The sequence below is a fragment of the Vulpes vulpes genome, chromosome 1, assembly GCF_048418805.1.
Source record: "Vulpes vulpes isolate BD-2025 chromosome 1, VulVul3, whole genome shotgun sequence".
Classification (NCBI taxonomy): Eukaryota; Metazoa; Chordata; class Mammalia; order Carnivora; family Canidae; genus Vulpes; species Vulpes vulpes.
The window spans coordinates 32806174-32823972 of NC_132780.1; the positions used below are offsets into that span (position 1 = coordinate 32806174).

General features: G+C 41.7%; 1 protein-coding gene across 1 annotated transcript in view; it reads left to right on the forward strand.

The window, feature by feature from the left end:
- Positions 1-17799, forward strand: part of PGM5 (phosphoglucomutase 5) — a 190231-nt gene that overhangs the window by 136391 nt on the left and 36041 nt on the right. Inside the window, exons 9-10 of the mRNA XM_026001579.2 lie at positions 2836-3019; positions 17069-17203. Coding sequence (XP_025857364.1) covers positions 2836-3019; positions 17069-17203 — 319 coding nt within the window. The remainder of the gene's footprint in view (positions 1-2835; positions 3020-17068; positions 17204-17799) is intronic.

Below are 17799 nucleotides of genomic sequence, written 5' to 3' on the forward strand. Positions count from 1 at the left end.
ATAGAGAAAATAGCTATGGGACAAAGGAATTCTTGAGTATTCTCAGAGTCTCTCTACATATTGAAAACAGAAATTGTGCCTCCTTTTGTTTATGAACAGCTAACTACTTTGGATGTTTGGTTATATTTCAAGAGCTTAAGACACAGAAAGAATCTTTTAGACTTCCCTTATAAGGTGATTGTTTCTTCTCTTTAAAAAACTCATTTACTTAGATAAATATCAGAGAATAAGAAAGCCTGTGATAGGGCTCAAAACAGTTTGCAGTACTTTAGGAAATGCTGACAGTGCCATCATGTTCTTTGTTCCTCATTTGTCAAGAAGACAAAGGTTGTAATAGCCTGAAAACCACCTCAACTTATTCCTTGTATCATAAAATACTCTCAAGGCAGGTGGGAATTTGTTTTACGTACTAGTATTTCTAACAAGTGCCAAAAAAATCCTGATTCTTGTGGGCCTTTTTGGCATACCAGGGAACTAATTGGCACAACAAACCTTTCTATTGCACAAAGCAGTTCCAAAAAAGTCCAACCTGATAAAATATGTTATGATTGCCAATCTCTGGCTTAGTGAGATCACTTTGAGTTAGGGATGTGTTCCTCATAATGTGTGCAATGAATATCTAGCTTTCTGCCAGTGTTTTGAAGACATGGTGTTATGATAAGTGTATTTATAATATAGTTCATTTTTTTGTGGCCAAGAGCTTACATGATAATTACTTTGTTCATAACAAATACCATATTAGAGAATATAATGCAATGGAGATTTAAATTCTTGTAGAACATTGACTAATGTTTCAGATTTCTGTCCAAAAAGATCACAGAGATAAAAAGGGAGGAGGCAATAGGTAGAATGAAAGGTAAATACTTTTTTTCAGTCTCCAGCAGATACAAGTGGAGAGATCCTTGTGAAATAAAATGCCTCCTATCCAGTTTTTTGGGGGGTGGGGGGGAAGAGATAATAAAACAGTTTTGGTTTAACTATTTCTGAGCCTAAAGTCATAGCTGGGAACCCAGATGATTTTCCTTGTATGAGTGGACCCCAGAAGGAACTCTCCATTGAAAGATTTCTTGAAAGTGTATTGTGGTGGTGGGTCAGGGGATGTGGTTCGTGGTAGGAAAGGGGTAGAAATGCCCGAGTCTGCTTGTATATGAAGATGAGCATTTGGGCAGGCTGGTCTGATGACCATCAGCCAGAGACCAAATGTGATCTGTCACGTTAGTGGATTTCCTCAACTTCTGATTCTCTTTCAGGGCCTCTCTGTATCCTAATAAATCCTCTTATCCTAGCCTCCTGCCCCTCTTGGCTTGGTTGGGTCTTTATCTTCCCCCAAAAGACTAGTGTTAAAGAGAATTTAGGCTCAGAACACATCCACTGCGGAGAATGTTCTGAGAGAATTCTTGGTTATTTTGTTCCTGAGGCTGAAAAGGGCACATCTGGATAGGAGGGAGAGGTTTAAAGATACAGAGATACAGAGACAGGGGACCCACTGCTAGAAATGGCATCATTCCATGTTTCCCATTTTGGCTAACACCCTGATGTTTACTAAAAGTCTTAAGAGATCTTGGGTGAAGAGAAAGTAGTAACAATGATGCAAGTCTTCCTTCTTCCAGTTTTCTGGGAACTCACATCCTGTCCTTAGGTTACATGGAGCCCTGTGTGAGATCCCACTGTAGCCATTTGGGCACAGATACCCCTTGAGGACTTCCTTCTCGAGGAGCACCCCACCCTGCCCAAGTGTGCTATTAGGTCTTGGTCAAGACTCTCTGACATTGGGAAAGACTCTACAATTTCTTTGTGGTTGTGACTAAGAATAAAATCAATTAATAGGTTTAAGCAATGGTGTCTGGAACTGGACTGACTACTTGATATGCATTATGGTATTTTAACCCTACAACAACAAATGAGATAGGTGTTATTTTTAGTCTTTTTTTTCTAATCACCTCCCAGCCCCATTGTTACATTTGATGATCTTGGCTGGAAGGACCTTTTTAAAATGGAACAATTGTGGTATTTCTTCCAAGTTTCCAAGAGAGATTTATGATACATTGAGTTCCCTTCCTCCTTCTCTCTTCACCTCCCTTGATTCCTCTCTCTCCTTCCTTCCTCCCATCTTTCATCCCTCTGCTTAGAAATCACTTACTAGAAGCAGCAGAGAACAAAACAGATAAGGTCTCTGCCCTCCTGGAGCTCATGGTTCTTGTGGACAAAGGCAGATAAGAAATAAGTAAACAAATACACAAACAAAATATTAAGAGTGGTGTGAGAGAGGGGCAGACAGAGGGAAGTATCTTGAATGGATGGTCAGAGAAGAGCACTTTCTGGAGGTGACACTAAGTTTGAAAGGTGATGGAAGAGACTGTGCCAGGTATTTAAGTAGTCAGAGGGAAGAGTATCCCAGGTTGAGGGTAGAGACAGCAATGGCAAAGTCTCAAAGGCAGGACAGGGCAAAATGTCTTTGAGGACTGGACAGGAGGCCCATGTGGCTGGAGCATAGAGAATAAGGGTGAGAGTGGGACAAAGTTGAGGGGGTGGGTGGGGCCGGATCCCATGGTGCCTTATGGCCTGGGTCTAGAGTCTTGTTCTCAATGTGATGGGCCCTTGGGGAGGGATTTAAAAGAAAGTATATGATTTGATATGATTTTTACAAGTTCACTCTGGCTCCTGTGCAGGACCTGGCTTATATGGGCCAGGTAGGAGAGAGTAGGGACCAGTGCTTTTCTGTGCAGTTCTTCCATGAAAACCAAACTGATGATTCGATGATCTTGAGGGGGCCACCCAGTTACTGGCTCTCTGATTAGGTTTGTCTTCACCCTGTGTCCTGCCTTCCCTCCCCAGGTTTGACTACGAAGGACTAGAGCCCAAGACAACATATTACATCATGAGGGACCTGGAGGCCCTGGTTACAGACAAGTCCTTCATCGGCCAGCAGTTCGCCGTGGGAAACCATGTCTACAGTGTGGCAAAGACAGACTGCTTTGAGTATGTGGACCCTGTGGATGGCACAGTGACCAAGAAACAGGTACTTGGCTAGGAAATCACCAGAACAGGCAAAGCCAGGGGCTGAAGTATCCAGCAGTTGGAGAGGTCTTTAGGGATGATCTACTCTGAGGGCTTCATCATACAGATGAGAGCCCTGTAGCCAGGAGAGAAGAAAGCCCTTGGTGAAGGTTGCCTACCTAGTTAACTAATGGTAGAGGATGCATTTGAACACAGGGCCCTGACTGTCTGTCCAGCATTCTTTATACTTGTAACTGACAGGCCAATACTACATATAAACCAGTATTTCCTTCTGAAATGTTTGCAACCTGCAGGCTCTCTGCATGGTGGTCATTACAGATTCAGAAAAGGTTCCAAGGGCAAAATATCCCTTTTCCTTGGCAACCCCCTCAGGTGCAGGCATGTTTCACCTTTTCTTATCTTATGTCATTGAGAATGATAGGAGCTTAACCAGATGGGTTATGGGGGAAAAAACAGAAAAATTTTTCCACAAAACCCAAAAGGAAGATTTATGGTTGAGAATTATTACAAAAGGTAAGTGACAAAATTAACAACTTCTATCACAGTCTCATCTTTGTGAATTGTGCGAGAGGTTGGAACCCATTACATTCATTTATCTTTTTGATTTTGTATATTTATTGACTATGGCAAAAATTGACCACTCTAGGAGCACAATTCAACATTTATAGTTCAAATAAGACACTGAGTAATATTAAGAAAAGTTCCATTCTAAAATAACCAAATTATTATCTTCATACACATTCTTCACCAAGAACAGACAACAAAATAAATCATAAGCTATAGGGTTTGGTAGACTAGATATAGTGGTAGTTACTGATATTTTTATTTTGACTAATATTTCACACACTGTCCTTATTCTAGGGTCCCTGACTTGCAGATGTTCCAAAGCCTGAAGCCCTATTATTTTCTTAGTATTCTCCTTGTCTGTTGAGTTTTATGGTGATCTGGAATCTCTGTCAAAATGCCATTACTCTTTCATTCTAGAAGGCCTTCTATGGCTGGACAAATTGATTACTGTTTTACTTTGGGAAGATGTGGGGTACTGGAGATAAAAGAGTGGTTAAGAAGTTTAAAGATGCAAGGGTGTCTGGGTAGCTCAGTCAGTGAAGGGTCTGCCTTCAGCTCAGGTCATGATCTTGGGGTCCTGGGATCGAGGCCCATATTGGGCTCCCTGCTCAGCAGAGAGTCTGCTTCTCCCTCTGCCTCTGCCTCTCCTCCTCCCCCTGCTCATGCTTTCTCTCTCTCAAATAATTTTTTTCAAAGTTAAAAAAATTTTTGAAGACCCAGAATCAAATCCTCTCCCTGTCCCACTTGCCAGTTATATGACTTCAGGAAAGTTGCTTGATTTCTTCCTTGTTTGTAAAAATCTCACAGAACTGTTTTATTTATTTTTATTTTTTATTTTTTTCACAGAACTTTTTTAGAAAGGCAATGAAATAAAAGACACAAAAGCCCAGCTATCCTTTACACAGAGAGTATACACTACATTTTGGGTAGTTGTGTTTTGTTTCACATGAGGATTTTTTTTTTTTTTTTTTTTTTTTTTTTTTTTTTTTGTAGATGAGATTGAATCCTTTCCAAAATTACACTAGTGAATCTCTGGAGATATGAAGTCGGGAGCTCAGCACATGGCATCTTAGAGCCTCAGGGCCTTAGATGAATCTTTTCCAATTGTGTCCCATATTCCTACTTCCATTTTGCAAAGGAACCGCAGAACAAACATTTTGCAAATCCAAGGCTCATAAAATATGTGCTTTCTAAATTATTCTTGGGAGGTTTTTGTTCCCTGGTGGGGAAGGCTTGAAAACCATTCCCTGAAAAGATTATCTAGTCGATGCTAGGTTCTGGACTTTATTTGCTCAGAAGAAGCTTGTCTGTTGAGCTAATTTGTTTTGTGTTAAATCCACTGATACCTTACCTTGTTTCTTCCCCAAAGCATTCACCATTTGTATCCCTTTTTCTTGGCTCTTTTAACAGTTCACATCAGGCTAATTCCTCAGCTAGATCTCAAGTTCAGACATCTATTTATTCCATGTCCACTCCCCTGCAACCCTGAATATTGGTTTCCATTTTTACTCTGGAACTTATTATTTTTTTCTTTCCATATTCTTTCATATTAGCTCCAATGTGGCCATAAATAGTAAATGCTGCCAGAAGCTGTTCTGGGGAGCTTCTCTAGAAAGAAAGGAAGGTTGTCATTCATCTTCCCAGATTCCAGGACCCAAGTGACAGTTTATTAGCTGGTGGTCCTGAGTCACCCCAGAACTTTTCCATACACTCAGTTTGGCTCACTGAGGGTTTGAGGAGACAGTTGACATTCAGTGGGATCCACATTGTCAACGAGTCATGGATGGTTTTTGTACCACCATTGGCCCTGTCAGTGCAGAGTAGGGAGTTCCTGCATAGTGGGGCTGCTGGTAAACTTCCACCACCGAGGCCCACATCTCAGCACTCCTGTGAAGTCAGTAGTCATCAGCATTCTGTTCCAGGGATGGTTGAGTCTGGGCACATTTCATGTGATACTGTTGCAAAGTAAGCACCATCTACTCCTGAAAGATATATTTGAATTTAAATGAACATGTATTATTTTTAAATAGCCATAAAGCACTTTGGCACTTCATTCAATAGATATTTCTTTTTTAAAGATTTTTATTTATTTATTCATGAAAGACATAGAGAGAGGCAGAGACATAGGCAGAAGAAGAAGTGGGCTCCCTGTGAGGAGCCTGATGCAGTACTCAATCCCAGGATCCCGGGATCACAACCTGAGCCAAAGGCAGAAGCTCAACCACTGAGCCACCCAGGTGTCCCTCAACAGATATTTCTGAAGAGCATGCCAAATGTGTAATTGGTTTTTGTCATGGAGTTTTGTTTGTTTTTTTGCTTTTTGAGAGGGAGAAGGGGGGTCAGGGGCTGAGGGAGAGAATCTTAAGCAGTCTCCATGCCCAGCATGGGCCCGACATGGGGCTCGATCTCATGACCCTGAGATCACAACCTGAGCTGAAATTAAGAGTTGGATACTTAACTGATTGAGCCACCCAGGTGCCCTGGAACAGTTTTCAAATATAAATATATAACAGCTTTACCAAGATATCATTCACACACCATATAATTCACCATGTCAAGTGTACAATTCAATGGTTCGTGGTATATTTATAAAGTTGTGCCATCATTACCACAATCAATTGCAAAACATTTTTGTCACCCCCAAAAGCAACTTGTACTTGTTAGCTATAATCTCCATTTCCCAGCAATCCCTGACCTACTTTTTGTTTCTCTGGATTTGCCTATTCTGGGTATTTCACATAAATGGAGCCATACACTGTGTTGTCTTTTGTTACTGGCTTCTTTCACTAAGCAGAGTGTCTTTAGGGTTCATCCATGTGATACCACATACGATATTTCTTTCTTTCTTACTGATGAATAATATCCCATCAGTGGCTAGACCACATTTTGTTTATCCATTCTTCAGTTGGTGGACATTTGAGCTGTTTCTACTTAAAAAAAAAAAAAATATATATATATATATATATATATATATATTTATAGAGAAAGAGAGTGTGCATGAGTAGGGGGAAGGGCAGAGGGAAAGGGAGAGAGAGAATCCTAAAGTAAACTCTCCACTGAGCAGGGAGCCTGATGCAGGGCTCCATCCCAGGACCTTGAGATCATGACCTGAGCAGAAATCAAGAGTTGGCCAGTTAACCAACTGAGCCATCCAGGAGCCCCATGCTGTTTCCAGTCTTTGATTATTATGAACAGCACTGCTGTGCATATTCACATAAAGTTTTTTTACAGACACAGATTTCCAGTTATCTTGGGTGTGTAGCTAGGCGTGGGGTTGCTAGGTCAAATGGTAACTCTAGGTTTAATCTTTAAAGAAATGGCCACATGGTCTTCAAAAGCAATTGCACTGTTTTGCATTCCCACCGGCAATGTAGGAGGGTTCCAATTTCTGCACACTTTTGCCAACCTTTGTTATTATCTGTCTTTTTGGTTAGAGAACACTGTAATTTAAAAATAATCTACTAAATTATGTGTCATTTTAAAATTAAGATGGAAGAGCTTTGATCTGTAAGGACAAAGTATGCCTTGCCTAGCAAAACCCAAAGGAAACATAACAAGGCAACGTCTCTGTTTGCTGTGGGAAGCAGATTGCTAAGGCCTCTTGAGTGTTGTGTTATGTTGGAGTCAAGCAGACATAGATTTGAAAGCTGGCTTTGTCACTGCCTAGATTTGTGACTTTGGGCATATTACTTAACTCCTCTTTTCTCAACTTGTTGGGTCAGGCAGGTGGCATGTTGGTAATAATCATCATGTAGGGTTACAGAGGTTTGAGGAGAAAGTCCTATAAAGTGCCAGGCACGGTGGCTGGTATCCATCTGATATTCAAGAAATATCGGTTGTTTCTCCCTTACCAGAATCCTCAACCTGACTGCATATCAGTTGGAGGAAACGGTGTGAGTGGTGTTCAAGTGTACAGGCCTAGACCAGAAAGTCTTGGGTTTGAATCAGCATTACTCTCTCATTGATGGGTGATCTTAGGAAGTTACTCAACTTCCCTGTGGCTTTCCTTATCTGTGAAAATAGGAATAATCATTGTGGCAACTTCATACAGCTATTGGGAGAATTCAATAATACACGTAAAATCCTGACATGTAATAACCACTAATAAATGGTTAGCTAAAAGAAGTTATGTTAAAAGAGCATCCTTTGGAAAGAAGGATTTTGACATTTAACGAACTCTATATGATGAGAAAAGCAAGGAACACAATGCTGAATGGCATACAACTTTGCAGGGTGTCATGTGGAGACACAGGAAGGCCTCTTCAGTTCCTGAGTTGATTCAAAGTCACATTTCTCTTCCTTCCCTAAGTCTCCTCCTCCCCCATCTCTTCCATCCCACTTTGCTTCAGAAAGGAAAAGGTTTTTTAAGGCAACTCCATCTCCTTTTTTGTCCTTGATTTGGGGTCAGAGTCAGGAAACAGACTGGAAAAAAAAAAAAAGCAGTTTCACATATATCTCTAGAGATAAGGAAGAAATGCTCCTCCATCCAAAATGAAATTAAAAGCCTATTCTGGTGATAAACCCCACCCCCATCCCCTTCACGGCTGTGGAAGTGTTCAGCAAAGTCAGTCCTGCTTGTGAGACCCTGTGGAGGTCATTTAAGGACCCTGAAGTATTCAGTCCCTGACGTGAATTCCCAAGGACCTCACTGGCCTTCCCATGCCTGTCCAGGTCTCATGGAATTTACTGTGGCTGCCTCCAAGTGGCTGATACTTTTGTGGTGTCAGGTACCAAGAGAAAAGTTGATGTGTGTCTTCTATTAAACAGGACCTAAGAGAAACTCTAATTTAGAAATACCAATTTAGTGAGGCACAGTTCAACAATTGCAGTTCATCCTCTCATCCTTGTCCCATGAGGGTATGTCACTGTTATTTTCAGGTAAAAATCTAGTCACATGAATGAATGATGATGGCTTCTTCAAATATGAGTGGGAAAAATAAGCCAGTAGCTCCTCTGAGAGTAGGAAGCAGTTTGATCCAGTTGCTAATTTAAGATGTTCTCACTTTATGCCTTGCAAGGATATGGGAAAGATATGGGAAAGATGAGGGAAAGGTAGGCAGTTCCTTAAGGCTTCACTTGGTGGACTACTCTTTCTCAAGGATGAGTTCCTTGTACAAACATGAAGATTTTCCATGGTGCTAGGTGCTCTGTCTCTTCCTTAACCATTAGCATCCCAAGGAACATCATCAGCACCAGATTACCCCTTAGCATTATGGTCCCCATCTCCTTGTAGCCCAAATCTCCTGGAGTCAGTACACCTTGATTATGAGACTCTTCCAGCTCTGATAGAAGGAATACTCCAATCCTGGTGGTGTGAAAGAAGGATGATCTGACAGATGGTACCAGCATCAAGTGATGGCGTATCGCCACTAGGATGGGCATCGATCCAGAACCATGACTTGTATTTTGAAATTAGCTTTGAAGAGAGAAATCTTTTTTTTCTTTTTTTTAAATTTATTTTTTATTGGTGTTCAGTTTGCCAACATATAGAATAACACCCAGTGCTCATCCCACCAAGTGCCCCCCTCAGTGCCCATCGCCCAGTCACCCCCACGCCCCACCCACCTCCCTTTCTACCACCACTTGTTCATTTCCCAGAGTTAGGAGTCTCTCACGTTCTGTCTCCCTTTCTGATATTTCCCACTCATTTTTTCTCCTTTCCCCTTTATTCCCTTTCACTATTTTTTATATTTCTCAAATGAATGAAATCTTGACACCAGGAGCAAAATTTAAGGAACTGAGTCTCTCCTCATGATTGGTACCATGCCTGTATTTCTATTTAACAAGATCAAAAATCGTGAAATTCCACCAGTGCTGAAGTCATTTGCCACTAACAGTTCAGCTGATATTAAAAAACCTGATGTAAATAAAAGCATACCAGTTAGCTGATGTGGAAAACCAAATCCAATTTGATTATGTCAGGCTAACTCTGAGCTTATTTTAATACCTCTTCAAGTTATGCAGGCTGTGTGGAAACATTTTGATGTTGTCCTCAACCTGGAAAAAAGAACCATTTGAAATTAGTTCAGAGAAAAAGCACACTTTGAAGACTGATTGCAAAGTCAATTGGCTTTTGGAGTTGTTGTTTTAATATATAGGAAGGTGTCTGACCTTTTTAATTTCAGTATTCAGAAATAATGAAGCAAGTAAATTGGCAATCTTGAAATTAATGCTTTAATATATACTGCAGTGCTACTAACTCCTGGTCAACAGATAGAAGTATCCTTAGCCCTTGTTTCTGGAGGCATCATATGAAGGCTTTGGGACTATTTTCTAAAATGCTGGTAGTTGAATCCTGCTAAGATGTGTGATAAGAATCTAAGCATTCTGGAATGAATGACATCACAGTTACTTCCTACTGAACTACTAATGTCTGTGTGTAGTCAGGAGGGTGACCGTCACCAGGAAAAATAAATATTAAAGGAAAAAACTGTGGACTATCACAGGAACTGAGGGAGGAAGCCACCCCTGTTGTCTGGGTAAAATGTGTCTGATTCCAAAATATCCCAGAACTGGGGCTGGTGTTGAGTGAATGGGGATCAACAGCCATTTTGGCCAAAGATGAGGAAAAATGGAACATGTGTGACCTAGTTCCATTGTTCCAAATTTGATAGTTGGAATCCGGATAATTTTTAAGCCTTCACTCTCTAAGCAGCGCTCTCATCACCTAATGTGGCTTTTGCTGGATATGTGTTTTTAAAAGAGCACTTAGGAAGCCATTGGATCTTGATTCCCCCCAAATAATTATTTGCAATTATTGGTCTCCAAGTGAGCTGGGTTGGTTGTGAAAAAGACTAGACGATAATTTGCTCCCCAAAGTACGGCAGTCATGGCTGTGCAGTCAGTGCACTGCACAAAGGCACCCGGCCTAATGGGGGAGGAGAAACTCAAGTCCAGGTTAGCCAAGAGAAAAGATACTTTTCTCTAATTTGTCTTCCTGCTCGTAATCTCTGTAAGGGCACAGTATGGACTAGTTAGCTGCTGCCCTGCTCAACCTCTTTTGAACTCATGCTTGCAGCTAACTCTATGACTTAAACAAAGAAAAATGGGTAATTCTAGTTAAATTTTTTTTTTTATGGAGAGAGATGTCTGTCCAATCCAAATCCTCTGCTTTATAAGCTGCATGCTTTCTTCCACAAAATATGGTTCAGATGTTACATAGCAGTATTTTCACCTTGAAGCTTTCCATAAATCATTGGGATCTCCTATGGGAGATAAGTTGTGAGTTAGGCTTCGAGTCTCTCTCTTCCGTGCCTATCTTGTCTCTAGGTTCACATACCTGGTGTGGCCAACTGACTGTATATGTGACATTGTACTAGATTTGGGGGCCACATGCCGTTTTCCCCCTGGAATTCATCCTAAATTCTTATTTGACTGGATTGGGTGCTGCCAAATAACTGTTGGTAATGTACAGTTCCTCCTTCCCCGCCTGGCTGCAACATGTCCTATAGTCTCCAAATGAACATCTGGCAGCTCTGTGTGTATTTAGCAACTTACAGATTTCCCTGCATCGATTTACACAAGGGCTTAAAAAAATAACCCAACATGTATTTATCCAACATTTATCAAATACCTGCTGTACAAAAGGCCCTGTACCCATTTGGGGGACCATACAAGACATATGAGATATTCTTTAAAGAGTTCATGAGAAGCAATGTGTGACAATCAGCAGTCTCATATGGTTGAACCTAAAATTATAAACCTGGGGTCAGAAGACCTAAAGTTCTGGCTCCTCTTGTGACCAGCTGTTACCTTAAGTGGTTTTTAACTCTTCCCTTTCTTTCCAGCAAAGGGAGAAAGTGGCCAGGATGACTCTGAGGTCCTTCATTCAGGACCTAATGGTCTAAATAGACCAAATTAGAAGGGACATTTCATGGTCAAAGAAGCCAGTTCAGTGGGAGTCGTGGAGAAGATAAATGGTAACAGATCTGTGAGTTTAGTAGTGATTTCAGAGAGCGTAGCATAGTCCTTAAAATAAAGTTAATCTTAATTCCGCCTAATTTAAAAATAAATATGCCATAAACCATCACCATTTAGGCTTTCTTTGGCAGTCTTCTGAAAAATCTGGAAAGCTGGATGCCTTAGAGCATAGTACCATTTTCATTAAAAGCTTAACATACGAATAGTATTTATAGACTGATTTATGATTTTCTTTTTTTTTTTAAAGATTTTATTTATTTATTCATAGAGACAGAGAGAGAGAGGGGCAGAGACACAGGCAGAGGGAGAAGCAGGTATCATACAGAGAGCCTGATGTGGGACTCAATCCAGGGTCTCCAGGATCACGCCCTGGGCTGCAGGTGGTGCTAAACCGCTGCGCCACGGGGGCTGCCCTGATTTATGATTTTCAAAGCACTTTTCACATATATTCTCTGATCTGATGCTCACAACAACCCAGTAAGCCAGGCTGCATTGTTTTTCATCCCTTTTTAGGAAACTAAGACTTATAGCGCTCAAAGTGACTTGCTCAAGACCCCTCCTGATTAGTTGAACCAGAATGCCAGCCCGGGGTTCTCTAGTTGTTATCCTTTTATCATGTCCAAAGCAAAGAGGGGCAAATGTGGGGATAAAAAGAAAAGATCTAGTGATAAATGGAAGCACATTGGTGGATTTTGGGGTGGAGATACCTGCAAAAAAATGTGGCCTTTTAACAGCCCTGGGACAAGGCTAGGGTGAGCAAAACCGAGCTCTTATCTTTGAGGCATACAACAACAGGCACCCAATGGGAAGAAAATGCTAGGCTGGAACTGAAAGTGCCCCTTTGATACCCTGCTCTGTGATTAACATTATCTTAGCACAGAAGAGGGCATCTCTTCGAAGCCCTTCTTTGGGTTTGTGGCTGTTGTGTCATCCTGGACATTCAGGCCACTGTTGCTGCAGTGACTACAGAGGTGCCATGGATTCCTTTACAGTTGCTTTAGGAATTCCCCAGGAGACTGTGCTAAAGGTTCTTAGTGTCAGATGGTTCAAGAGGAGATTCTTGTAATAGTTCTGCTATTGGCAAGGTGGTAGGAGGAAGCTATCAGGACACAGCAGCAAGATGTTTTATTGGCAACCCCTCACTGTGTTATGGCTCTCCTGAGGTTCCAGTCCAATGGAAGTATATGGGTGAAACCTTAAATCTCAAAGGGATCTTCCTTAAGACTGACATGTACTGTAGTCAGTCACTTGATACATGAGGCAGATGACCCAGACAAAAATGGCTACTACTAGGGTGTCCACATATGGCTACACAGTAGAATCACCTGGAGAGCTTCTACGATCCCAGTGCCCAAGTCATAACCTATTCAAATTAAATTATAGTGTTGGGGTTAAGAGTCAGATAGCAATATTTTTTAAAAACCCCAGCTGATTCCAGTGCATTGCACCTTTTGCAACTAATGGGCTTATGATTTGTCTAACATCACACAAGTGGGGACAGGAACCTACAAAGGTTAAACTCCATTGTTTTTAGCCAAAACTAACCCTTGCCTTAAAAATGAAGGATGAGTAGATACAGCATCATTCATGACTACACTTCAGGGTAATATGTTTACCCCAGTTCACGGACAGAGAACATAAGTATGTTTTCATTTGGCCTGTGGGCCCTCCTTAAATGTGGAAGGAGGCATTCATTCCAGTGATGCTCACTCCAGTTGTAAACACACAGTGACATTCACTCAAGTGTTTGCAGGGGGCCTATTGTGTGCCAGGCATTTTCCTGGGCTGTGGGGATAAATGGTGAACAAGGAACAGAAGGCTTTGCCCTACCAGAGCTTATCAGCTAATGAAGGACCCAAAGACATATTTCAGCAATTCCAACACTTTAGGGTTAAGGCTGAGATGGGAACTTATTTTATTCATTTTTAACTGGGCCTTGTTTCTTGAGGAGGATTTGTGGCAGCAAAAACACACATAATGAAGTTGTTAGGATGTAAATAAGAAACAGAAATCAAGACTAGAGAAAATATAAATAAGAGTAGAGAGTCAAGAACAGAAGAAAAATTCATAGTTATGCAAATCATAAGGATCCGCTTGGGCTGAACCTCAAATTTGGCATTAAGTGTTCTGGCAGCCATATTGGAAAGGGAACTATGGTTAATTATTATTGTCAGAAAGACAAAAAATGCCAGCTCCTCAGGGAAGGAAAGGCTTTCCTAACACTTGGCTCTTAAGGAAATGTCTCATGTGGAATTTTATACAATCTCCAATAATATTCCTACAGTGACTGCAAAAACAGGTTTTATAAGGCAGTACCTTGTAGGCCCTACCAGGAAAGGGAGGATGTGAAATGAAAATGCAATTTGATAAATCTATTTTTAGTCATGAGTGGTTGGTCAGAAGTAAGTTGAATCAGGTCACATATAGGTCCAGATGAATCTATGGCTAAAATACCCAGAGAAGTACATGGATTGGATATTCTTCATTATTTTTCTCTAATTGGGATTTTGGTAAGTCACATAGATAAAACATTTTTCTGGGGTAGAGTTGAAGGGTAAGTATTTTGTGTTGTGGATAATGTAATGGTTTATTACAGGGGTTAGCTAGCATTTCCCATAAAAGATAATAAATAGTAAATATTTTAGCCCCTATGAGACAGACTGTCTTTGTCCTAATGATTCAGCTCTTCAGTTATTATTTTTTTAATTTTTTTAAAAATTTTTTTATTTACTTATGATAGTCACAGAGAGAGAGAGAGAGAGAGAGAGGCAGAGACATAGGCAGAGGGAGAAGCAGGCTCCATGCACCGGAAGCCCGATGTGGGATTCGATCCAGGGTCTCCAGGATCGCGCCCTGGGCCAAAGGCAGGCACCAAACTGCTGTGCCACCCAGGGATCCCTAGCTCTTCAGTTATAACACAAAAGCAGACCTGGAGAAAACATAAGTGAACAGGGATGGCTGGGTTCTGGTAACACCTGATTTATAAAAATAGGTGGCAGGTCAAATTTGGCTGACAAACTATATTGCCAACCCCTGGTTTAACCTGAAAACTAAAAAAAAGCAAAATGGATTCTTGGGATGCTTTTGTTGGAATCACAGAATATTGAGAAACTTGGCAGGTCTTGGCCAGTGGTGACTCTGGCCTCATAATTTAATTGAAAGTAGGTGATTATGCACGCTGGCAAGAATATGGCTCACTTTCAGGGTACACATTAATTGTAGTTCATTGAAGTTCATTAAATTCATTGAAGGAACATGCAGATGCCAAAGCAATCCAATACAACTTCATACATCAGAGTGGCACTCAACAGGCATGGATCTGGGGCACAGTTCTGCAGCACAGAACTGAGTCTAGAACTTTTGTCCTCTCATGTGGAGGAGACATGGGGTGGTTCTCACGTGGAGATCTCACAAAGCAACAGGATTTCTCTGGTAAGATCTTGTGGGTGGTTTCTTAAGAAGGGGAGAGGTGGAATTATCAGCAGCACCTCGTGTGTGCCTTTATCGGCTGTTCAAGCGCAAAATCTGTTCCAGGCTACTACATGTAGATTCCAACTAGTCTTCTAGAAGTACAGTCAAAGATATGGTGACCCACAAGGAAAAAAAATAACATGATTTTGCTGTATAAAAAAGCTTAGTTGTGAGCTGATAATACATATTGTTTATCTATTTGAGAGAGAGAGTGCACGCCAGAGGGAGAGCACAAGCAGAGGGAAAAGTAGAACAGGGAGCCCAATGTGGGGCTCAATCCCAGGACCCTGGGATCATGACCTGAGCCAAAGGCAGACCCTTTAATGACTGAGCTACCCAGGCGTCCCTAATAATACATGTTGACAGTTTGTTATGGCCTGAATTCTAGAATACCTCCCACTGGGTGTATACAAATCTGGGATTATTAATTAATTCTTGGTTAATTACATTAATGGTGTCATAGGAGCTACAGGAAAGGGTTGAGTTTGAGAGGTCATCAGAAAAAGGGGGCCTCAAGTGGTTTGGAATCTACAAGACCAGGTGGCTCAGGACTTTAGCCTTCAATATTGCTTTAACCAACTTATGCATAAACCATAGTCCTGAGCGACCAATTACCTACTCATGTGTCCCATATATGGTGACAAGGTGAGTGCAAGCTTATTAAGAACACACAGCTTCGAAATAGTTTGTAAGAACATGACTGTGGGTATAGTTGTGGAACCTTTGGGACCTCGTAGTCTGAACATAATTTGGTCTAGAACCCTTCCTGAGTAGTAGGGAATTGGGGCATTTACTCCATTTGGAATGTCCTAACTGTTCACTCCTCCAGCAGCAGGAAGTGGTTAGGAAAATGGTTGCTGCTTGTAATATGTTGCAATGACTAGTCCAGGCTTATGGAGAGCAAGGACTGTGTCTTTATCTTCCTATCCCCAGGGCTTAACCCAGGACCCAATCCCCAGGGGCTGCTCTAAAATGTTTGCCCAGTGAATAAATCCTGGTCAGTATCATCCTGTTTGCAAAGCTAGTATCCTAGAGAGAGGAGCTGCCAGGAAGGGAGCTGGCTCCTTTTTTTGTTACACAAATCGTGGCAGACATTGAATCACTCCAAAAGAGACTAAGGCTATTGTTTTGGGATTGGAACAAAATATGTCTACAAGATGTAAAAAGCAGAAAACCATTCAGATAGAATCACAGTGGCCCCCACCCCACCCCAGCAGATATGGAGGTAGGGTAAGGGACTGGCAGTCAGATTTATATGGCAGGTATATTTTTAATCATGGCTTATTCTTAACAACCAAGATTTAAGGCCAGACAAGTTTCAAGGGCAAATTTCTTAGGGAAAATGTCTGATGTCAGAGCTGCCCGAGACTTCTCCTTTTTCAGAAATAAGTGACCAGGCTTAATTATTTTGTTTCCTCCTCTTCTTTCCTCTGGCCCCTGCCAGTATGCTTATTTATAACAAGGGCTTTATCAGTTGACTTAAGAAAACACATTTCCTTCAACAAATGTTACAATATGATCTTATGGTCGTTTTATTTTTCAAATATCCCCACCACTGATGAAAACAGATCCGTAGAGAATGGAGATACTGCGAGCCAAAAGCAAATTAATGCTGCTACAGCTCTGCCCCCATGCCACCCTGGTGGCCAGGTCGTAGAGCAAGAAGGAAGGACAGAGCCAAGGGGATGAGGTTGTACCCAGGAACCTCAGAACCCAGCTGAGGCTCCAGACCTGAGCCTTTCATTGTAGGCTTCAGTTGAATGTGGGCATCAGGTGAATCAGAACAGATGAACTTAACTTCGCTAAGCCTAAAGTCACATGGGGGTAAGCTTATCACAGGCAATTTGCTTTACTGTAATAGAGAAATTGCCTACTCCCATTGTATCCAGTAGGCTTCTAAGGGACATTTATTAAATATCATCTCCTCCTTGTCCCTCCACCTCTTTCTGGCTCCCACATCTCCAGACCAAAGAAACTTGAGCACCTGCTCATAGTTTGGCCCCTAGCTCTCCCCCAGCATTAACCACAAGTAGGTATTCATTGTGACTCCCTATGTGTTCATTGGCTCACTGATCCATTCTGGGTGTTCCAGGGCCTGAGGATCATTTTCTCGGACGCTTCACGGCTCATCTTCCGGCTCAGCTCCTCCAGCGGCATGCGGGCCACCATCAGACTGTACGCGGAGAGCTATGAGAGGGACCCCAGCGGTCATGACCAGGAGCCCCAGGTATCTTCAACCCTGTGTGTCCCATCACTTCTGGAAAATTTAGAGAGCTCTTGTGAGCTCGTAGTTAAGTTCTGGAAAGTAAGTTCTGTACTGATAGATCCAGCTGAAGGACAAGCTTGCAGTAACTCCAGGCAGATTGTATTCATTCATTCATTACAGTGGTTGGAACAGAAAAGTTCGGCTCTGGATTCTATGATGAGTGTAGACCAGCGTTTCCCAAATGACTTTCCCTTCTTGATGGTTTTGCAGTTTGTTAATCGGGGTGACATCAAGAAAAAGCACCTTGTACAGATAAAGAAATTTCTGGTGAGAGCCAAGCTGGTCCAATTCCTCAGAGCCTTGACTCTGCACTTGTAGATAATGAATCTCCAGGTGTTTGGCAGACTCTGAGTTGGATCATGACCTTGAGGTGTGAACGTGGATGGGCCTCCTGTCTGAGATCTCTGCAGAGCCCAGCTTCTCTTGAGGGGCGACGGCTGGTCTGTATTTAAATTTAAGGGAGGCTGAGGTAGACCAGCCAAGGCCGGGCTGCCTTGTGTTTGGCAAAACCCCTTATGTTGTCAACAATAGAGCTAATTAAGAACTCAGAAAAAAAA